This window comes from Myotis brandtii, unplaced genomic scaffold, assembly GCF_000412655.1.
Source record: "Myotis brandtii unplaced genomic scaffold, ASM41265v1 scaffold208, whole genome shotgun sequence".
Classification (NCBI taxonomy): domain Eukaryota; kingdom Metazoa; phylum Chordata; class Mammalia; order Chiroptera; family Vespertilionidae; genus Myotis; species Myotis brandtii.
Window position 1 is genome coordinate 4090694 of NW_005357764.1, and position 24913 is coordinate 4115606.

The 24913-nt window shown below is 36.0% G+C and overlaps 1 protein-coding gene across 1 annotated transcript in view; it reads right to left on the reverse strand.

The window, feature by feature from the left end:
- Positions 1-24913, reverse strand: part of RAPGEF6 (Rap guanine nucleotide exchange factor (GEF) 6) — a 188132-nt gene that overhangs the window by 49251 nt on the left and 113968 nt on the right. The window contains 6 exon segments of the mRNA XM_005865527.2: positions 2179-2336; positions 9388-9628; positions 14873-14981; positions 19262-19465; positions 21930-22037; positions 23931-24095. Coding sequence (XP_005865589.1) covers positions 2179-2336; positions 9388-9628; positions 14873-14981; positions 19262-19465; positions 21930-22037; positions 23931-24095 — 985 coding nt within the window.

Below are 24913 nucleotides of genomic sequence, written 5' to 3' on the forward strand. Positions count from 1 at the left end.
AAATGGATTAAATGCTCCAATCAAAAGGTGTAGGGTAGCTGAATGGATACAAAAACATGACCCAACTATATGCTGGCTACAAGAGACCCACCTCAAAACAAAAGACACAGGATGAAAGTGAAGGGATGGAACAAAATTCTCCATGCAAATGGAAAAGAAAAATAACTGGAGCAGCAATACTCATATCTAACAAAATAGACTTTAAAAGCATCATGCTAAGTGAAATAAGGAAGTTGGAGAAAGATAAATATCATACGATCTCACTCATTTGTGGAATATAATGAACAACATAAACGGATGAACAAAAATAGAGCCAGAGGTGGAAAAATATTCTAGAATATAATAGAAGTAATCCTGTTATTTGCGCATTTTTAATATTTCCTACAACTTTTGTGATATAATACTATGCTAGTATAGTTTTGGTAATATTATTATACTTAAATTTTTTTTATTATTGAAGTATTAATGTTTATTGTATGTATTATATGTAAGATCATTTTTCTTGAGTAATTAGTGTTTACTGCATGTAACATTATATTTAAGATCATTTTTCTTGAAATATAAGGTTTATTGCATGTAACATTATTATATTTAAAATCGCTTTTCTTGAAATAAAGAAAAAATTCACGTGCAAAACATAAATAAATAAAATTTAAAAAGAATACATGCCAGTTTACAGTGGCAATCTTATAAGTGGATGGAAACGTTCTTTCTGCTTCATTCAGTTCTTTCACATTTGATTTTTAAAAATAAAATACCACATATACACGTAAGCAATGAAAAGTATAGAATCTTCAAAATACTTACAGTAAAAACCAACAGCTGTAGGCAGCAAAAACAAAGCAGAACCATAAAAAGGTCAGCAATCAAAAGCAAACTATTCAACAGGTCTGTAGCTTTTTACCCACTTTTTAGTAACTTTAAACATGCAGCATAAACATGGCTGAGATAGATAGATCAAGTTAATTAAATTTGGCTGATGTCATATATGTACTGCAATACATAAAATTCAGTGCTGTCCTATATAATTCAAGGAGCTGAATTTAAAATTAATTGATAATGAACATTTTATTCAACATAAATATAAATAGCACCATAAAAAGCCTTTCATAAAGTTGCACATTTTGGAGTTTAAAAATATAATTTATAAGTTAAATACCTATTTTATATGTGGTCATTTATATTGCTGCAGACTAAGCTTTGCAGACAGATCTTTTCTAAATAGATTTTTAAAAAGCACCTTCAATCCTTTCACTATGTTTTCAATGAGAAAAGTATGGAATCAATTTGAAATAAAATTTAGTAGCAACTCCTCTTAGGAATTCTGAATTTTAGCACCATGAGGCTTATAGTTTTTAAATTTTAAAATTCCAATCTCTTCCACCCCTTTCCCCCCAGCCAAATCCCCAACGTCCCTCTTTTCTCTCTCCTTTCCCTACAACCCACCCTTCATCGTCTTAATCCCACTTCAACATATTCCGGTGGCAAAAATACAGCCATAGGATCATTCAATCTATAAATCATATGTCCCTAAAAACTTGTCTTATGAAAATACAGGCAGACCTCATTTTATTGCACTTCACTTTACTGAGCTTCACAGATGCTGGGTTTTTACAAACTGAAGGCAAGATCTTTCAATAACAAAAAGATTATGACTCCCTTTACTGTAATATTTGCTTTATTGTGGTGGTCTGAAATCAAACTTGCAATATCTCTGAGATATGCATGGATGAATACTGTATTTAATTTGTGCTTTGATAATGTGAAAATATTTTACTTGTGAATGCAGAATAAGAAGTACTACTCTGGAACACACAAACACACAGATATGGAAATAAATTCTTATGACAAGCAAAAATTTTTGTTGAGAGACAACAAAAATTTTCGTGCTAGAGATTTCTGGAAAAGGCGGGACTAACTATTACAAAGGGACCTGGGCTTCCCCAATGAGTTAACATCTGAGTTCAGTATTGAGGAAGAAAAAAAAGTTGTAGAAGAAGTATCACTTCAGCTTAGACAAAAAGACAAACTCTTGTCTTTAGCTTTTTGAATTAAGTCATAATCTAGAGGTAGGAAAAGAAGTCTGCAAGTAAACCTAGCATTTGTTGCACAAGGCCTAACCATCTATTTGTCCATTTGGTACAATATTGCTATAAAAAAAATCACACAGAAAATCACCTGAAGGATTGGAAAAATCCAACATGCTGGTAGTAGGCTGAAGAAGATCCGGGCTGCTAGATGACAGTGTTCCAGGAATAGGCATTATAGCCAGACTGTGTCTACAGTGTCTCGTTCCCACAATGCTGTCGTCTTGTGATTGGCTCAGGCCTCCGTCACTTCAAAAGAATGTCATATATCACTTTAAAGTATTTGAGGGTTCTAATAGTAAACATTACTGTTCTCCGTGCACTAAGGCATATAGAACCAATTCAAAGTGGTGACTTTAACAATTAGATTAATTTTTTAAAAAAAGGGCAACTGTAGTAATGAAAATGGCAATAAAATGCTTTTAACAATGACAAATAAAATGTAACTTATACATCTAAGTAATTCTACCACCTCATAGAGAAATAGTTATGTTAGTTTCAAATGGTTTGGGGAGAGAAATTGAACCTGAGTGTTTAGGAAGCCTTTGAGATCTGCCAGTTTCAATGGATACCAATATATGTATCCAACAATACACAGCCAACACCACAGCAAGGTTCTCTCCCTTAACAGAAAAGCTTCAAAACCTCCTAGGCCAGTGGTTCTCAACCTTCTGGCCCTTTAAATACAGTTCCTCATGTTGTGACACAACCATAAAATTATTTTCGTTGCTACTTCATAACTAATGTTGCTACTGTTATGAATCGTAATGTAAATATCTGATACGCAGGATGGTCTTAGGCGACCTTTGTGAAAGGGTCGTTCGACGGCCAAAGGGGTCGCGACCCACAGGTTGAGAACCACTGTCTAAGCAAAGGATGGAGTTGGGTCTAAATCTAAACCCAAACCAAAGAAAGGGAAAGTTGTAAAAAACAATGTGGGGCCAGGTTCAAGTGACAAAGTAAGAAAGGTCTTTAAACATATGAACAATTTCACTGTCCAAATCATCACTAGAGAAAAAATAACAGGAAGATGGCACAGAGAAGAGCAACAAATAACAATGAAAATATGTGACAAACAGAAAAAAGAAGAAAAAGGAGGACCAGACACAAAAATGGAAGAAAAGAACTTTATAGTCTCTAATGTTTATTCTAAGGGCACATTATTTCTTTGGTGATCTCTCAAGTCTAATTATTTGTCTGTTTCCTAAATGAGAACATCAAAACCAGAATAGAAAACAAGTTAGTGAAAGTTAATTCTCTTTAAAGGTTTAAAAAACAAGTATCAATTAAATGGCCATATTTAAGCAAATAAAATACTTTTCCTTTAAAATATTTAGAAGTGTTACATAAACAACTCTAAGTGAAAAATAAAAACATAGAAACATAACTGTCACTTAACTTTTAGATAACTGCAAAAGTCCTATAAAACACAGGAAAACAGTCCTACCCAAACATGGAATAACCATAAAAAGGAAAAGTTTCCATCAGCATCAATAATCAAAATACCACTTATTTCTAAGGATTATGCTTATATTAAAACCAATGCTTTAGGTTAATATTAATTTTCATCTAAATTTTATTGAATGCAGCATTTTACCTAGACCTTGCTACACATACAAACAGAGATATTACAGAATACTTACCTATTAGCATGGAATGGATTAATGAAAAATGAGTAATATGGGATACATCTAGAATATATTGGGAGTAAAAAAATAGGATTTAGGCAGATTAGGAAACTATGCAAGATGAAATGTAGAGGACTGTTAAATAAACAACTAAAGGAGTGTTAATAGCCAGACAAAGAAGAAAGAGCCAGGACAAGAGAGAGAGCAGAGGAGTCAGGAAAAAGCATGGAGACATAGAAGACAGCAAAGGTAAGCATTTCAAGAGCAAGCTATGTCAGAAAAACCTGGGTAATTAGTTGTGTGACCTCAGGGACTTTTCTGTTTCTAGTCCTTGATTTCTTCATCTAAAAACGTGAGTAACACTATCTCCCAGGATTACTTTAAGGATTAAATTAGGCAATGTAGGTGAACATCTGGCACAGAGAAAAATAGGGTTCCTATTTTTAAGAAGATGGTGAAGTATTTTTACCAAAATTAAAATTGAACAGAAGTAAGAAAGGATTTTAAGCAATTCACCCTGCAATACAGTAGGGGTCAGGGTGGGTATGACAGGTAAAGGCACTACAGAAATAGAAGTGTTTCCCTGAGTAGAGAAGTCAGTCTAATTTAACAGATAAAGCAAAGGAAATATCTTATTTAATAAGTAATTTGAGTTTGTGTTAAATTGGCTCCTTAAAATTAGGTGTGTTTCCCTGAAGATCAGAGCTAAATGTTTTAAGATTAGGTAAGAGAAAAAAAGGAGGCAGGGGCCTTTCACAGATATAGTATCTACAGCTTAATAAGTAATTTGGCAAAAATTTAAATTATGTAGGAAATGCGAGACTTTTAAAAAATATAATGGTCTTTCTTTTATAAATTTTTGAAAACAAACCTGCTAGTTTTTGGACACAGAGGGTCAAATAACTGAATCCAAGGAAGCAAACTGTTAAAAGAGATTAGTAGCTGGTCCTACTAATCTCTTAAAAGTTGTTAAAAACAACTTTAACAATGTTAAAATGTTGCAATTTTCTATTAAAATAGGTTGTATTAGCTGCAATAAATTGAAATTTAGAGACTAAGAGAAATGTACAAAATATTCTAAGTTCTTAACTCTCTACTGATCTTATTTAACATTAATTCTGCTTTTTAATAAGCAATAGATTTGACACTGTACAGTTATAATAATTTTTTTCCTGCCCAGCCCCGCCCCGCCCCCAGTTATAATAATTTAAAGCTGGTTACAAATCCATGTTAATTAAGTGTGAGCATGTATAAATGAAAACTATAGTCATGTTAAGTACAACTCATGCTATGACATGAATGAAATAGTATCTGATTGGCAAAATATCCATGCTTGTTTGGAAGCCGAATAAAGCCTATTTGCAAGTAATTATGTCATTTCTTACCAAAACAGTCTCCTGAGGTGATGCAGTAATAGAAACAAGACAGTTTTGAAAAATTCCTTAATAATTCCCTGACACTAAATTTATTTAAAGTATATTTTAGTTTTATATTATGAAACTAAAAAGGCAATGTAAATATCAATATGAAATAAAAAATAATCCCAATACTAAAAGAAAAAAACATATGCTGACAAGAAATGAGGAGGAACAATAATTTCTGATAAGAAAATAAGGCAGTCTATTTCTTGGACTGCTACAATGAATAATATGAGTGATTAAAAACATAGGAGATCAGAGTTCCTGAATTGTGAAATAATCTTAGGTCAATAAAAACCACATTGCTATGTCTTAATCTACAGATGTTATTCAAAATCAGTAACTTTTTTTTTTTAACTTCTAATTTTCAGGAGCATTCTTGCATTTTAAAATGATGACATGGCTAGGGATTTTGAGAAGTATCTGTTCTTATTTGTTCCTTCCTCGAATTCACTCTCTTCTGCTCATCTCACAGATGTAGACATTCTTTCTCATAGTCTCTCTCTGACAACTTATCCTCTACTCTTAGAGAAGTGTGCTGCAAAAGGCAGAGACCAAGTGCCCTTTCCAGAGTCCTGGAACATAGGAGATGTTCAGAAATTGGGGCATTCAACTCATTTTATTTTCATTAAAAAACAAGTATTCAAAGTAGAAAACTTAAAAAATACAGGAAACAAGCAAGTAAGGAAGAAAAAATTACTAATAAAAACCACAATCATTTGTCTTCTAGTCAGTTTTGCAGTATACATAGCACAATTACTTAACCAATTGCTTGTAGTTGAACATTTAGGGTATTCCCAATTTTGTTTTATTATAGATAATATTACTGAGAACATCCATAAATTAAACCTGAATTTAATTGTTACTAGAAATGGAATTATTGAATCAAAGGTATGAACCTTCTTAAAGTTCTTCATAAAAAACCTGCCCAAATGCTTTACAGAAAGGTTGCATCATTTTATATTTCCACAGCAGTCTAAGCTTATTATCTACTCTACTAGAGGCCTGGTGCACAAATTCATGAACAGTTAGGGTCCCTAGGCCTGGCTGACAATCAGGGCCGATCTGTGGGGCGATCAGCGGGCAATCGGGGGGCCCCCGCTGGCACCTGCGTTCGCTCACCAGCCTGGAGCCTGCGGGCAGCTCCTGCATTGAGCATCTGCCCCCTGGTGGTCAGTGTGTGTCATAGCAACCAGTCATTCTGCCGTTCAGTTGATTTGCATATTAGGCTTTTATTATGTAGGACAGGATGTTATCAATTCTGGCCCTAACTATTCTTTTTGTTGATCTTTAATTATACACTTTCCTGTTTAAATTGTATGTCCTTGATTATTATTGATGCAGAGCATCTGTTTCATGTACTCTACTTTTCTATAGAAGTTTTCTCTCTAGTGATTCTTTTGCATGTATAACAAAAGGGGTTGTCTAAATTCATTTTTAATGATTAAGTGTCAAGAAATATGACATACATTCTCAAAAATGAAAAATGGCCACTCTGGAAAGTAAAATAAATCAGTTCCCTCTGCGAAATGGATTTCAATAGAAAACCTTTATAATTTCTATTAAAATAATCTATTTCTTGGTATTTATATGGCTGAAATAGCATTTTACTTAACCAAAACATGTTTAGAAGAGAAAGCCAGTTTAAAATGAAGGGCAGCATTTTATTCATGTTTGTATTCATAGCCAGCAGCCTCCTACTGGCACAAAGCAAGAGACTCAATAAATATTTGTTAAGTAATAAATAAAAAAAATCCCTTCTGAGTTTAAGTAAAACTTCTACTAGATCTTTTTTTTGGTACCAATAAAAAGAAATAATGCTTGAAAATATTTAATTAATTGCTCCTTGGACATTTCCATGTCTCTGCTGTAACCAAAGATAGAAGTCAAAGATTGGTGGACATTTGGTCCTGTCTAAAACATCCATAGAGACAGTACATCCAAAAAGTCTTGAAATCTGGTCCTGTCAAAATGTCCTTGAGCATATTTGGTCCATACCAAATGATCCTATCTAAATCCCAATCTGAATCCCAACCCACCTAGGCTAATGAGGGAGGAAGGGTTATTATTGGAAATACAGTCATAACACAATTAGACCAATAAAACACAATAGCATTTCTTATATACTTATCCTGTAAACCAAAAGTAAAAATAACTCTTGTAGGCTATTTGAACTCAGGGTCTTTTTCTAAGCTTGGACATTTCTGGACAGGACCAACTGTCTGGCAAGGAATCCAAGTGGAGTAACCAATTCCTACTCCTGAAGGAGACACTGTGGAGACGAGATATTGACTTAGCTATCTGAAACCTGAATATAGCTGGTTGGAATGTGAAGTTAACAAGCTAAAATCAGTTACAATCAGTGTACTCTGGTTTTTGATGACAAATATCACAACTGTGCCACTGTTGAAAATGGGAACCACTTAAGGAAGATACATGTATTCCAGACCAAACCCATCAGGGTTTCTGGAAATGGAACTCAGGGCATTACCTCCTGAGGAACTCCTCTTGTACACTCTTTTCTGCCTCTAGTCCTCCATCCTTTTTCCTTTCCCTCAGTGCCTTCATACAGTGACTTCTGCTCATGCCAAATCGTCCCCAATCTCTTCAGTGTGAGCTGGCCCTCTTACATTCTCCTTACTCAATGCTCATTTGTTAGAACAAGCCTTTTCTTAGTGTTTGCTGTGCTGCTACAGTATGCTCATATTATAAGAACTTTGCTATTTTAAAGTTATGACTTTTATAGACCACTTGCTTCAGGAGAGCAGTTATTCCGAAAGGAATGAGTAATAAACCTTCTAGACATGAGTGACATCAAGAACAGAGCTCAGGATGTTTCAATCCTCTGTGAGCCCCAAATTAAATGAAGAGCAAATTTGTTCCCCAGACTGGAAATAACATTTCAAGAAGGAGAACATTTCCCAATCAGGAAATCTTTTGAGATCTTGACATAAAAGATGAGCACTGACGTTTACCTATTTCAAAGTTGCCTCCCAATTAGTCTCCTCGCTATTACTGCTAATTTTGCTGCATCTTCAACCCCAAACTACAAACACGCTAACAGAGAAGTTCCTAAAAGCACAAATCTTATCACGTCATGTTTTCTCTGGCTCCCTAGTAAGATATAATAAAGTCCTTATCTGTGGCATAATATTAAAAATCCTTCATATCCTAGCACTTACCGATCTCTCCTGCTTCACCTTTAGGCACGCACGCGCACACACACACACACACACACACACACACACACACACTCTATCTATTCAAACTTACCAGGCTTGTTCATGCTTTTGGACATTATCAAAGCATTTATCATCCTCTAATGCACCATTGGCCTGCTTTCCCTTTTAGATAATCAACTCTTGAAGGACAAGAAACTTGTTCTATTTATCAATCCATATTTCTATCTCTGGACATTGTGCCTAATGTATAATAAATGTGAAAGGGTTTCTGATATGAATTCCTTAGAGGTAGGAACTACCTCTTTTCAGCTTGATAATTATCATCTGTCATAGTGCCAGGAACCAGAAGCCAAATAAGTATTTTCTTTGAGCAAGTTTTGTTTGAATATTCTTACTTTTTTTCCTTGACTGTGCCGGCCTACTCTGCTTAAGTACTGTATTTGATTAGAACTTTTGTGATTGCTTAAAGAAGTAGATAATGTAGAATATACACAGACATAATATATACCAGACTCATTTCCAGTCATGACACTTCAGTGGATTGATTTCATCAGTACTTTATAGACCTTAATTTACATAGAAAATCTTGAACTTTTACTCAGTTTTAGTGACATCTCATTTTGGAAATAGAAATACATTTGATTAATAAGGCCAGCATTAGAATTCAAGAGGGAATAAACAGTGCAATAAGAGAAAGTTAATTTAAAAAACAAAACCTACAATTAGTGAATGTGTCCCAAGATTTAAGGTGTCCAAATTTGTAGGTAAAAGGACTGAAACTATACCAAAAATATACCCCCTTCTCCCCCGCAAAAAAAGATTTTATAAAATGGCAGTTGTTTCTAAAATTCAAAAGAAGGCTAATAGAAGACTATATAATCTAAAACTGGTAACTTCAATGAAAAGATGGGAGACATTCAGAATTTATTCTTTTTTATTTATGGATCACGTGTAGATTTTATGATGCATTAGTTGTATAAAAACCAAAACTGACCCAAATTTCACTTCCCCAAAATAAAAAATTTATAGTCAACAGGAAAATGCCCATATGACTGAGAATGGCATTACATACCTAAATAGTTTGGGAGGCAAGATACTAAATCGTGTTTTATCCAAAATTTTCCTGATTTTGTTTCTTCCACCTGAAACAGTATTTGCTTTTACTTTCTTATTTCCTTTCTCCTGTGGTGCCTGCTCAATATCTCCTGGTACATCCTGGATTGAATGGCGATTACTTTTTTTTTCAGCAATTTTGGGAATGTGAGGAACACCAGATTTTTCTTGTTCAGTCCTACTAAGTAACTCTTTGAACACTGTGGGAATAAATAAATAAACTTGTCATTTCTTCAGGTTAGAAAGCTTTTATATTAACAGCAAATTTTGAGAATAAACAATCACTTTTTAGCACTTGACCTTTCACAGCCTTATTTATTCATGAAATTTATATCCTTCCCTAATCAGTTATATCCATTTCTCGTTGTAGTTTTTATACCTGACTATACTGCTGATGTTGTCTAAGAGTGATTAAAAATAAAAAGTGAGGAAAATGAAAAGGAGGTAGACAGCCAGCCAGCATGTTTGAGAAGTTCTGGGGTTCCTATTTAGAAAATAAGCTATATAACTGCTCATCAACTCAGATTTTATTAAAACAGATATTCAAATTCTATTATTTATGTTACTTCTAATGATAAGGTGAGAGGAGATATAAGTAATATATTAGGCTCAGTTTTGCAAAAGTTACCCATTAAAAAAATGGGAAGAGCTTTGCTTGACCAGTTTTTACCAAAAATAAATAGTACTACATTTGGTAACATATGACAACTTCCTCAATGTTACACTCATGAGACTTAATAAAGTAAAGCAACTAATAAACATTCACTGCAGTGGTCTGGAGTGAAAAACCAATTGTCCTTAGATAACTGTCTTTCGACCCTAAGTCTGGTGTGTTACTTCATCCTTAAGGAGGATAAACATGCATTGGGGGACTTGCCTATCTAGCAATCTCTTTGCCAAGATTCAATTTTTCAACTTGTGAGAGGAGCTTTATCTCCCTGGGATCAGGCAAAAGAAAGAAATATCTGTAAGAGGCTATATATCTAGAAGCTATTAAGTGACTCATTTTCCAGTTAGAAAAAGCTGCCACCTTTTTTTTCATTAAGTAATATCATGAAAAAGTTTTTTTTGGTGGTGTTTAAATAAATGTGTGTTCTTAAATAAGACAGATCAACTGCTAGAAGAAAAAAACACACACTAAAAAGATAAATGCTAAAGTAGAAGGAAACTTTCCTAAAAACTTGTGGTGCCTGGGGGGCGGGGGGTGTCTGAATGAAAGAAAGATGGTGGCTGCATATTTTTAAATATACGGGTCTTCAGCCCCATGAGATGTGGAACTTAAGCTTAACAGTTATAACTTTAAGCAATACTACTCTGTACCTCCATAGAAGACAAGCTGTAAACTGTATAAATGTGCCCACTGACACCCCAACCACAGAGAACTGCGATACTTTCACTTATTTTGGGGGATAAATCAGTTTTCCACAACATCAAGGACCAATAAGGAAGATTCAAATGGACAAAGCCTTAAGAACTGACACATTACCACCATAAATAATTTGGTTTTTAGTTGTAACACTGGACCATTTTGAAAGTTTCAACCAGAATGATTTCACACTACCAGAGTATATTGCAAGCTTATGAAGAGCACATTTCTGCCTTCAAAACAATGGAAATCTTTAGGAGTCACCTTTCAAAGATACTCTGTTTACAAAGGCAGTTATTAAGATACAATAACTGACTTTCAGTTTCTCTTTTTATATTCACTTTATTTTAAGCCACGTGGTAAAGGTAAAAATGCTTTTTTGAGCTAAAATCAAGATATCCACCCATTCAAAAAATATTTGCCGACCTGTAAATAAATGTCAGGTACTATACTACATGTCTGCAGAGCCCTCCTATTGGGGAACATACAGTCTACAATACAGAGAAGACATAAGGGACAGAGAGAACATAATGAGAGAAACTAATAGAGATAGCAAGAAAGGGAAAATTTTCTTTAAGTAAGTCACTGTGTATGAAGAGGTCAATAAAGTGAGTAGATTTTTAACTAAGCAACAGGAGGGGAAGGAGGAATGTGTCTAGGTAGAGGAAATCTCTACTTCAAAGTTCCTGTGGTAAAGGAAATGTTAAGAACAACAGTAAATCTCTGAATGGGCAGCAGATAATTCTGGCTATAGTGTGTATGTAAGGCGACTCAACAGTGTACAAAGTAGTTTCTAATTTGGGAAAAATATTTACAACCATTAAGACAAAATGATAGCACATTCAAACGTATCAACAGATGAGTAACTCAGCATAAAAATGGACAAATAAAATACTTTTTATAGCTCTGGCTGGTGTGGTTCAGTTGGTTGGGCATCGTGTGTGTGTTGTTGTTTTTTTTGCTAGTTCAATTCCAGGTCAGGGAACACGAGGCAGCCAGTAATGTGTTGTTTTCTCATCAATGTTTCTCTCTCTCTTCCCCTCTCCTTTCCTCTCTCTCTAAAAACCAATAAAAAAAAAAAAGACTTTATAACACACATGAAAAAGTGCTCAACCACTCTCATTATTAAAGAATACAACAATAACTAAAGTTGAGTATGCCCACTGCCGAGGCATTTTTTTTTCTTTAAATATATTTTATTGATTTTTTACAGAGAGGAAGGGAGAGGGATAGAGAGCTAGAAACATCGATGACAGAGAAACATTGATCAGCTGCTTCCTGCACACCTCCTACTGGGGATGTGCCCACAACCAAGGTACATGCCCTTGACCGGAATCGAACCTGGGACCTTTCAGTCCGCAGGCCGATGCTCTGTCCACTAAGCCAAACCGGTTAGGGCCCGAGGCATTCTTAAACACTGATGAATGAAGTGTAGTATGCAGACTCGAGTAAACTTTTGGAAACTGCTTCCACTTTGAGAAATTTATAGGTGTGTCATATAAGCATAAAAGATAAGCACAAAGAATTTTTATTACATAATTGTAAATAGCAAAAACTGGTAATAACTTAAAACATATATTTGAGTTGACATCAACTCAATAGATTGCGATGATAATGCAATGGAATTCTATGCAATAACAATTATACAAGAGTAAATCTGTATGAACTGATGTGGAAAGGTAAAGAATATTGTTCACAGTATAGCTCCATGATGCATCTTTCTTTAGTGTTTTAATTTTCAAAAAATATCCGTGTATTACTTTTATTAAAAAATGAAAATGCTCCCCAGCGGAGTGGCTTAGTGGTTGAGTGTCGACTTATGAACCAGGAGGCTGTGGTTCGACTCCTGGTCGGGGCACATACCCGGGTTTCGGGCTTGTTCCCCAATGTGGGGTGTGTAGGAAGTAGCTGATCAATGATTCTCTCTCATCATTGATGTTTCTATCTCTTTCTCCCTCTCCCCTCTTCTCTGAAATCAAAAAAATAAATTTAAAAATATTTAAATGCTAATAATAAATTATCGGAGTGGTGGGATTTTAAAAGGTGTTAGAAAGTTTTGAAGGCCAAGAGGATCTGATGAACTAAAATTCCAGAGCAGGAAGAATGTCATCTGAGAATACCAGCTGTTTTTTTCTCTGCAGACATTTACTGCGTCTAAACATGAAATGTGGATCAGGTGGAGGTTGTCTACTAGAGGAAGGAGGATTTCGGATGGCTGTGAGTAGTGGCATAAAAACTGCAATAGAGAGAAGTCCAAAAGCAGCGTCACTTTTTTCCACAGGACATCTCTATTAGTAGTATTGCAGCCTTTAGATCTATTTTACTGTCTCCCAAGATCCATGTTGTTAACCAGTATGTTATACTATTTTTGTATTTTTATACATAATATTTGATATCAGTTAGTAATTATTATGTGCCAGGTACAAAAAGTTAAAAGTGTAAGAACCCTATAAAACACAGAGTTGGAGAAACTGAAGCTTGAAGAGACTAAATAATTTGGTCTTGGTAATAGAGCAAGCTCTGCTTTCACATTTTTCAAAATCAGAACCCTTTTGGTTTAACCCAAAAGTTGATGTTTCTAGATACTAGTTCCAAATTCCAGGAAATCCAAAATCTGGCAAGACTTACTCATTTGTTGCTTAATGAATACAATATTAGGAATTGCAAATAGATGGTTACTTACCATAACTTCACATGAGGTAATTCAGTAAAAGGAACTCAAGTGAAATGAGGAAAAACAACATGTTTCATTTTTCATTATGACTAAGTGCAGTACAAAGAGGAGCCAAAGAGGAAAAAAATAGACACACTTCCTTTTCCATAGGCATAGCTTTTAAATTCAATTCTTACTTCTCAAACTGCAACCTAAAGGACCTATGAGAAACTTTTCCCTCTCTACTTAGTAAAGACTCAAATTTTCTTTGATAGTTTCCAATTGTTATACTGTTTCCCCTCTCAGAATTTCAGGGAAACTCAATGGCATCTAATAAAACCAAACTACAGAAAGTCATTCCTAAATGTCTAAAAAACTCAACAACAAATAGATTAAGTTAAAAGTACGGCTTAGCCATTGGTTCAATCAAATATAAACAGGATCAAAACACACTTCAGGCACAATAATCAACATTTTCACATAAAAGTAGAGTATGTAAAAATACTCTACTTTTTTTATAATAACAAATTTGTTATTATAAATTTATAATTTACTGCTTAATTCAATGTTTTACTCAATTTATTTCCATGAAACATCTAATCTGGCATTCGTATTATTATTTCAAAAACCTAGCTCTGTGGTCGGCAAACTGCGGCTCGCGAGCCACATTCGGCTCTTTGGCCCCTTGAGTGTGGCTCTTCCACAAAATACCATGTGCAGGTGTGCATGTACAGTGCGATTGAAACTTCGTGGCCCATGTGCAGAAGTCGGTATTTTGTGGAAGAGCCGGTATTTTGTGGAAGAGCCACACTCAAGGGGCCAAAGAGCCGCATGTGGCTCACGAGCCGCGGTTTGCCGAGCCGCAGTTTGCCGACCACTGACCTAGCTAAAACATTAGAAGTAGAATGATTTGCACATTAGCAGGGGGTGGAGGGTGGGGAAACCTAATTCTGATTTCTAAGTTTCATTCGGTCATTCTAAGTCTTACTCAGTATCTTCCTACAAAGTAAAGTACATAATAGTTTCTCATTAGACATTTTATAAATGGCTGACTGAATATAGTTGTACACATGTTTTAAAATGTACTTTCTAGCCCTGGCTGGTATGCTCAGTGGATACAGCTTCCGCCCCTGCACCGAAGGGTTGCAGGTTCGATTCCAGTCAAGGGCATGTACTTGAGTTGCGGTTTGCTCCATCCCAGTTGGGCCATGTGTGGGAGGCAACCAATAAATGTCTCTCTCTCTGACTCTCTCCCCCCTCCCTCCCTTTCAGTCTAAAAATATAAATAAAATACTACATATCCCAACACCAAAGATCCTAAAAATATTCAAATAGCTAGAAACATGTTTACATTTTACTATCCTTTACATTATAATGATTCTTTTTCTGTTACAAAAAAAGCTCAATTTTTAAAACAAAACTCACCAAAAATGTTGGTCTTTACAGTAAGTGCAAGATGAGTATTATTCCTCAAAATTTCAAGGGCCTTCACAAATGTAATATTCTCAAAGTTTTGTCCATTTACTTCCATTATCTTCAGAAAAGTATTTGAAAAATATAAATTAAGACAGAAACAGTATCAGTTACCTCTGAAACCTTAAGTTTAATGGTAAAAAAAAGTAAATGAAATGAAACGAATAAAATGTGCCTGTAAGTGAACAATGGTTATCTCTGAGAAGTGGGATTACTGTTTAATTTTTTTCCTCAATACTGTTATATTTACCCAAATCTCTACTATAAACATTTTTTAAAAGTTCATTCTCTCTGGAATCATATTAGAGAAATTTAAAAAATGACATAGGTTGGTTTTTATGAAGGAAAATTTTTAATCATGCCATCAGTCCATAAAAAGTATTGCCTGTGTGTACATACAAATTTTATGAAACATTCCAAGTGAAAATTTATTGCATTTAAAAGAGATAAAAGTGGTACTCTGAATATATCTAGTAACATTTCCTGCCACTGCTGAATCAGGCAGTCCAAAAGAAAGCAGCACAAACTGTAATTTGGTTCTTCCACGTGACACTGCTGATACTTCAAACAGAAGGGCTTCTCAAACTTGCTGTGCCTCAGAATCACACAGGAAGTGTATTTAAAGAATACTAATTCTAAGGGGAAAAAAAAGAATACTAATTCCAAGGGAAAGGGATAAAGAAATAAACATATTGAACAAAAAAGAAAGCAGCACAGAGGACAGACCTCAGGAACTGACACAAAGATTCCCAAAGGATACAAAAAGAGTGAGAAACAAAGTAGTAGGAAAAGAAATTAAAAAATCACAGAAGTAAAATTCCCTGAGTTGAAAATATCTAGTCTATATACTGAACTGGATCTTCTAGTATCTACACTAATAAAAGACAAAGATGCTAATTGACCATACCTTCACTACCCCCACCAGCCAATAAGAGTATGCAAATTAACCCAACAAAGATGGCAGTTAATTTGCATACACAGGCGCCCAGTGAAGACTGAAGACAGTGTAGAAGGAAGCCAAGCACTGCAGAAGGGAGCCAAGCGGTGGAGAAGGGAACAGATCAGAGGTAGCAGAGACGGGAGTAGAGCTGAGGCAGCGGACACGGGAGGGAACGAAGTGGCGGAGAAGGGAGGGAGCGAGGCGGGGGGGAAGGGAGGGAGCCGAGGTGGCGGGGAAGGGAGGGAGCCGAGGCAGCGGACACAGGAAGGAGCCAAGGCGGCGGAGACGGGAGGGAGTGAAGCCCGCTTCCGGCTTCGCTCCCTTCTCTGCTTTGCTCTGTCCCCAGGAAGTCCTGTTCTTGCAGGAATAGGCCCAAGGAAGCCCTATTCTTGCAGGAAACTTCCTGCAATGGGCCTCTAGTATATAAAAATAAAAATTAAAAAATTAAAAGATTTTTAAACATATCTCATGAAAATTTTGAATTCCAAGGATAGAAAACAAGAAGCTATAAGCATTACTGTAGGGGTGAGGTTAGGGACCAAAGCTACCTAAAAAATAAATATAAAAGTTGGTTTGGACTTCTCTTAAGCAACAAGCACTAAAATGACATGATACTTATCTGTGACTAAAAAATTGTGAGGGAAAAAAAACTGGGACCAAAAAATTTTATACTTTACTGAATAAAAGCATCATCAGACATGCAATGACACATAAAACTATAGCACCCATTTGCCCTTTTTCAAAAAAGTACTAGAAGACAATGAGATGAAACCAATGAATGGGGACATATGGCACAGATGAAATGAAGGCAATCAATGAAATTAGTAAGGTAGGTATAAATGTCTAAATAATTAGCCTATCTAATAAAAGAGTAATATGCAAATTAACCATCACTCTGCGACAAAGATGGCAGTGCCCATAGCGGCCAGGGCAGGACGCTGGTGGCGTCACCCCAGCAACATGAGCCCAGCAGCCAAGTGTGCCCGCAGGCAGCACCCAGAAGGGCCTGCTTGACCGTCGCTGCAGCGACCCACGAGCAGGCAAGCGGGGGCCGCAGGCAGCACCCAGCAGGGCCTGCTTGCCCATCCCCATGGTGTGGAGCAGGCAGGCCCCGCAGAGAGCAGAGAACCATGGGGAGTGGGCCCAAGCTGTCAGTAGGACATCCCCTGAGGGCTCCCAAACTGGATAGGGTGCAGGTCGGGCTGAGGGACCACCCCCCTGTGCACGAATTTCATGCACCTGGCCTCTAGTAAGTAATAAAATTATGTAACTTAATGCAAATGTCAAAAGCATTCTTAAAGAAGAATGTTAAAAAACGACTTAATAATCTAGAAATAAAATCTCAGATAATTTCAATGACGGGAGGATTGAAGGAAGAAGTAAAAGCATGATTATTTATTTTCTTCTCTCAGAAATGAAATAATTTGATTTCAGTACTTTTTTCTGTGAATAAGATTCTTAAATGTGTTCACAATAAATTCCTGAAATAATAAATATAGTGACTCCAGGATCCTAAGTACTAGATATTCTTAATAAGCAATCCCAGGTAAGGCTGAGAAATCTCTATTTTTTAAAAAGCCCCCTGAAGGAAAAAAGGGGATCATTACAACTTTATATCAGAGTTTCTTAACTGTCTGTATTATTGACATCTGGGTTGGATAACTCTTTGTTGTGGGGGCTGTTCTATTGTGAGGTGTTATAGGCAGTATAGCAGCATCCTGGCCTCTATCCACCAGATGCCAGTAGTAATCCCCAAGTCATGACAACTACAAATATATCCAGACATTGCCAAATTTCTCCTGGGGGGCAAAGTCCCCCCTGGTTGGGGATTCCTGTTCTGAGATACAGAACTTCTAATGTGAATGCCCAAAAATTATGAAAAAAAAAAAATTAAAAAATAGTATGGTTCAGTTAAAAGTAATATAAAGCTACATTCTCAATTAATGGATGAACTAACCAAAATTGTAAAATGGGGAAAAGTAAGCTTCCCAAGTGATTCAGCTAGATTTGGGAAACCACTCTTTGCTGTACATAAGAATCATCTAGAGAGCTTTGTTAAAAATACAGATTCACAGACTTCAGATCTGGAGAACGTGATTAATAGGACTGATGTGAGCCTAGGAATCGCATATTTTAGTAATAAGGTTGTCAGTAATCAGATTTTGAAATATGCCGCACTACAGTTACTTAATGCCTATAAGGAGAGAATAAATCCCTACCAACTTTCTCTGAGTATCTCCTTTCCCCTAGTCCCTTACCTGGCTCACTGCTTATGAATTGTAGTCTATTATATCATATGAACATTATTTAAGCTGAAACCATCATTTATGGTAATCTCAAGCCACTTACATTTTAGAGTGCTATGAATGGAAGTGCTTGCTCCTTCCAACCTCCCAAGGGTGCTAACTCATATACTGAGCTTTCTGAAATACTTTGAAGTTGCCAGATATACAGCTTCCTAATCCTTAGAGGACGGGCAGGACCATTCAAAAAGGTCATGTTGATAGTGCCCAGACAACTATGCTGTTTCTGGCCATACTATATCAAATTTCCCATTAAAAGTGATAGATATATGACAAATACATTTTAAAATAAGCCACTTTAAAATACCACATCTCAAAAAGCTCTAACAATACTTCCTTAAATTGATCATGTTTATTTGAAGAAATAGTAGGTGACAAAAGAAGTAGCAGACATATCACTCATAGGAAGGCTTTAATTTAGCCCTGGCTGGGTAACTCAGTTGCTTGGAGCACTGTCCCGTACACCAAAAGGTGGCAAGTTCAATTCTCAGTCAGGGCACGTACTTAGGTTGCGGGTTTGCAGGGTGCATATGACAGTCAATTGATGAATGTTTCTCTCCCACAATGATGTTTCTCTCTCTCTCTCCTTCTGTAAAATCAGTGGAGACATATCCTGGGGTGAGGATTAAAAAAAAATGTTTTAAGTTAAAAAACTTAAGCTGCCCCCCAGGAGAGAGGAAGGAAGAGGTAGAAAAAGAAACATCGATGTGAGAACAAATCATCAATCAGCTGCCTCCTGCCGGAGAATCAAACCAGCAACCTTTTGGTGCACAGGAAGACGCCCAACCAACCGAGTCACAACATCCAGGGCAAGCAGGCTTTAATTTAAGTGGTCGGTTATCCACTTACCTCAGCGACTTTTAAGACACACAATACCTCACTACTTAGTCAGGAGCATTACCTCTTTTCCCTTATATCGGCAAATAAAAAAATAACAAGAGCCAACACAACAATAACTGGGCAGTGTGAATTAATAAAAATTATATCTATTTTTCTGTCAGATTGGCAAAAAAAATATATTTTCTGATGTGTCACAGAATTCTAGTAATTAGTTTATGTGTGCCACGAGATGAAAAAGGTTGAAAATTGCTGACTTACCTGATCACCACGTTTCAGTCCTGCATCAGCAGCTTTGCTATTAGGTTCTACTCCTTCAACAAAAATACCAAATCCCTTCTCACTTCCTCCATTAAGACTGAAATGCAGAGGGGACTCCCGGGAGGCTTTTTGCAGCACAACTTGTCTCCACTTAGCCTTTGCAGCACATGCAATATTCAATAACCGGAGATGACCATTCATTTTCTAGAAAGTAGAAAAAGGAAAAATGTATACAAATGTATGTATCTACTCCTATAGGCTTTAACAAAAATGACCTAAAATTATTAGAATTAAAGCAGAGTAAAGAACATGTAAGTTGGGGTAAATAAAAGTGAAGGAGAACTTCCACCCCAGAGCACTGTTAAGAATCTCTTAACATGAAAACTTCTAGCTAATTACAAATTAGAAAAGATTTCAAAGTGATGTCTCATTTAGAAGGGGATGACAAGAAAATTACTCATTTCTTAAACCTTCCCTAATACTTACTGTACTATCTTGCTTATCTCCTGGCTATTATATACAACCCAAATCATTTTAAAACATTTATTTAAAACCTTATAGGACTTGAACCACCTTTCCAAATACTAATATCCAAAGACAGTCATGTCTCCACCTCTCCCAAGAATGTTATTCCCATATTATTTTAGATCTTCTTTAAACTTAGTAATATTCTAACTTCTATATTTTAATACCAGTTTAATATCCAACTACTCTCAAATAGTGTAATATGTATAAATCTCATATCCATAACAAGAAGCTAAAGTTTTTTCAGCATGCAGGAGGCAACTATTCAGTGTGTCTCTCTCACATCCATGTTTCTTTTTCATCAATGGAAAAAAATATGCTCACTCCTTGGGTAAGGACCAAGTCTTACACCTGTTCTGATTCTATATAACACCTTGAAGTATAAAGTAGAATTCCATAAATAATTGATGACTAGCTGATTACTAGGGGGGGGGGGGGAAGGATCCCACGATTGTAAGGCCCCTTCTATCTTCCATTAGCCCCTTGAATATCTATTCAACCCAGCACTGGAAGACCCAAATGATGGAGGCCTCTATGACCTCTTAATCAGATTCCCCAGTTCCATTCAATCTCCCATTTTGCATACAGCAGACACGATGCCCAAAAGACTAGAGGAACTAAGGAACAGAAAAAGGGACAAAAGTCTGCCAATTTCCCCCTTTATGCAACTCAATCCACTTATACTCTATGACTAATAACAATAATTCTTGAGCATTTGCTATGTGCCCGTTTTGTTCTTAGATTGTTACACTCGTTAGCTCATTATAATCCTCATAACATTCCAAACTAGGGACAATTATCTATAAAATAAGACAACTGAGGCACAAAAGTTTAGGCAACTTGTCCAAGTTCACATAGAGCGAGTGATGGGTTTTGGGTGTTAATTTAGTCAATGACTCCTCAGCTATACTAGTATTATTAATTCTTCCTGAAATTGGCAGTTGCTTGAAGCAAAGACAACCTGGTTGCAGTTCAAAATTTTATATATAGAAGGGAGAATAAAATGGATTTATAAATAGCTACTGTGAGCACCTTGAGGTGATCATATTAGGTGTTGAATATTTAGAACAAGTGAAATCACAAGCAGAAGGATGACTTAGGAAATCTAATGTAGAAATGATATATATAAGATAGGCCTTGAAGCACATCTGGAAGACTTGAAGAAGAGAATTCCAGCTTGAGAGAACTTCGGAAAAGAATATAAAGTAACCTGGTTGGCTATAATCAAGGGTTCAAAGGAAAAAAGCTGAAAATGTAGATGAGGGACCTGAATATAGAGGTGAGGAATTATTTTGGTAGGAAACACTTCGGTTTATTGACAGAGTAATAGTCATCTCATTTGTGGTTCAAAAACAATCTTTTGACCACGAAGAATGGACTAGAAGAGAGACTAGAACTAAAATTAGGAGGCTTTTATAACAGATCAGGCATAAGAAAATGAGGGCCTAAACTGGGGAGTGAAGAAGAAAGGGCTGAGCCCTGGCCAGTGTGCTCAGTGGGTAGAGCGTGGGCCCACAGACTGAAGGGTTGTAGGTTCAATTCCTGGTCAAGGGCCAGTTGCAGATTTGATCTCTGCCTCTGGTCAGAGCACATGCAGTAGGCAACTAATCAGTGTGTCTCTCTCACATCCATGTTTCTTTTTCTCTACTCTCTCTCTCTCTCTCCCCTGCCCCCTTCCTTCCACTATCTCTAAAAATCAATAGAAAAAATATGCTTACTCCTTGAGTGAGGATAAAAAAAAAAAAAAAGAAGAAGAAGAAGAAGAAAAGAAGAAATGGCTGAGACAGACCATGGGAAATATGTGTATAGTGATCCAGGTCACTTGAGCAACTCTCTGTACATCTTGACCAGAGAAATCAAGGCAGAGAGGGGGAACACATATACACAAGAGTTTATAAGCCTGGGTGACTAGGAGAAAACATTATCATTAGTCTTATAGCAGAAACAGAAGAGTCAGGAGGAAGCATGATGTTTGTCTGGGTTGGAGTGGCAGAAGATGAACAGAATATGGATATGGAAGTTCTCAGAACAGACATTCAAGACATAGAAGATAAAAGCTGTTCTGAATTGCTGTTCTTGGGGAGAATGGGGGAGGAATCCCTAAACTCTAAAAAAAAAAAAGATAAATTTTTTTGAGCCTTACTGTATCTTCCAGATTTTTTTCAAATTCCTCCAGAAATCGAGTCATAGCAGGATCACCTTCAAAATCATTAAAATGATTATTTACCCATAATAAAACAATCCGTGTTACCTGTGGAAACATGAAAAAGGCAGTGTGATGTTATGAGAGGCATTCTTTCACAAAAGATTCCAAAAACATGCCCCAAACTGAGTTTTACGGCTAACCCCCTCCTCCCTTTCCTACACACGACTAGCACCCTCTTCCCTTTCCTGCACTCAAAAAAGGTTCGTTCTAACAGAGAGACATAGTTTAGTTGAGCTTGGGAATACAAGTAACATAGAGCCAAGACTCTGTTCTCAGTGAGAATACACAAACCTGGATGTTAAGATGTAAGCACATGAGATATATATTTCAGACAGTATCCTAAAATGCAAGCTTCTGAGGACAAACATATAAAAAGTGTTGCCATAGCCAAGACCATTTAACCAAAATTATAACAAAAACAGATCTGAGACTTACTTCATTTATAAATACCATGAGTTTTCAAAGTTATGAATTGCTTTTACTTTGTGTCACAAATTAACAGAAAAATTAAAAGCTAACAAATGGAAGTTGAATAATGTGCCTAGCTAACTATGCAATTTATGTCACGTATTTTAAAAACTATGATAGAATACACATAAAACCACCATCTGAACACTTTAAATGTTTGCATTTAGCTCATTCACAGTGGTGTGCAACAATCACCACTACTGAGTTCCAGAACATTTTCATCGCCCCATTCTATTAAGCAGTTATCTCCCATTCTGGCTTCTCTGCAACCACTAATTTGCTTTTCTATGTGTATTTGCTCATTTTGGATATTTCATACAACATGTGAACTTTTGTGTCTGGTTTTTCACTTAGCATATTGTTTTCAAGGACATACCTGTGTTTCATTCCTTTTCATGGTTAAATAATATTTCATTATATGGCTATACCACATTTTAAATTTTGACAAAACTCAATTTATCTATTTTTTCCTTTGTTGCTTGTGCTTTCAGTATCATATCTAAGAAAACACTGCCAAATCCAAGGTCATGATTTTTGTACCCCTTCTTTTCTTCTAAGAGTTTTATAGTTTTAGCTCTTATTCTAGCTCTGATCCACTTTGAGTTGATTCTTTTGCACGTGGATATCTAGTTGTCTCTATATCATTTTTGTTCACTGTTAGCACCCTTTATTTCCCCACCAATCAAAGTACCTCTTTATAATCTGGGAAGGGGGGGGGGGAAGCCTGTAGTTTTGGACATTTTAGTTTTTTAAACAACAGAATAATGCAATCCAGCTAATTCTAACTTATTTCCTTTAAAATATAACTCAGACACACTAAGCAATTATGGCCCTACTTTGATGTTTCTTAACATAACAGAATTCCACCAATTTGCAAGGCATTACCAGTCTTTCCATTATATATATGAATACTCCATGAAATAAGGTAAAATAATCTATTTAAAATAGAAAACTATATAATGCAAAAAATATTCAAAGGTAAATTTAAATAAGTCACAGCAGATATAAATTAAGGTAAAAAAGACCAATTGTTTTCAAATGATACTATAAGAAAAATCAACATATTCTATTTTGGGGCTTACAAACAATCTAAGCCCTCTTGAAAAAAAAAAAAATTTACTTGAATATTCTTTCTAAACTACTAATCAACTTTTAAATCTCCTTCAGAAACAATGAAATATTTTGAGAAAGTTCAACAATACTCTGTGGCAATTGTGTTTTCTGAATTTGCAGCTACACCACAGCCTTATTTCTGTTTTTGTCTTATAAGGCTCATATCCACTTTTAACACACAATTTTGTCATAAAAGTAACTATACAGAGATACATCAATACTGGCTCACTATTTTTTTAGGTGAATTGAATTTTATCAAAATAAAATAAACATTTAATTTATCAACTGCAAAAGATTTTATGAATAAAATTTAAAGGTTAAAATCACTTTCACGTCCCTTACATTTATAATACAAACCTTATCTCTTAAACTGTCAATTCTAAACCATTCCAATAGTTTGATCCCAACATCCAAAGGACTTTCAAGAAATGTCCTATAAGTTAGTAGAAAATCTTCTATGTAAGTTGGGTCCACAATGGAATGTTCTTCTATTAAATGCATGATGAGACGCTCAGGTGTTGCCTAAAAATCCAAAGATAGAAAAGATTATAAAATAAACAAATAGCTCAAAAGCCAAAGAACTCCTATTAATCACTTCCCCTTGTAGCCACTCCATTAGACAGGTCCTCAAAGAAGAGCGTCTCCCTTAAAACACTTAGCACTAGGATTAGGTAGTCTCTACAGGTTGTAATCCATCAGCACCCAGAGATTTAGAGCAGGGTCAGGGAACGTCCAGCTTGAGGGCTGTATAAGGCCAGTGAAATCATTTGGTCTGGCCCTGCCAAGGCAACCGCAGGCAGCACTTGAAATTCAGTAAATCTAGGAGTTTTTTTCACAGCAATATAAATTTATATGAAGTGAATTACAGTAAGTGAATGATGTTATAAATATCCAAATGGCTCTTGGAAGAAAAAAGGTTCCCCACCCTAGGTTTAGAGAGAAAAAAGGCAGAGGACTAAAAATTTACTCAGCTGTAGCTGTTTTTTATTGGCATTTCATCATAGCAGGGCTTTTAAATTTCACTGATTTACCCCTGGTATGGACTGTTACTGCCAATTATACTGCAAAGGAGGGATGTAATGATGATTCCCCCAAGGCAACACAAGAAAGAGTTGAGAGTTAAAACATTAAACAAAAAAATATCCTACCCTAGCCGGTTTGGCTCAGTGGCTAGAGCATCGGCCTGTGGACTGAATGATCCCGAGTTTGATTCTGGGTACATGCCTGGTTTCGGGCTCAATCCCCAGTAGGCGGCATGCAGGAGGCAGCTGATCAATAATTTTCTGTCATCATTGATGTTTCTATCTCACTTCCCCTGTCCCTTCCTCTCTGAAGTCAAA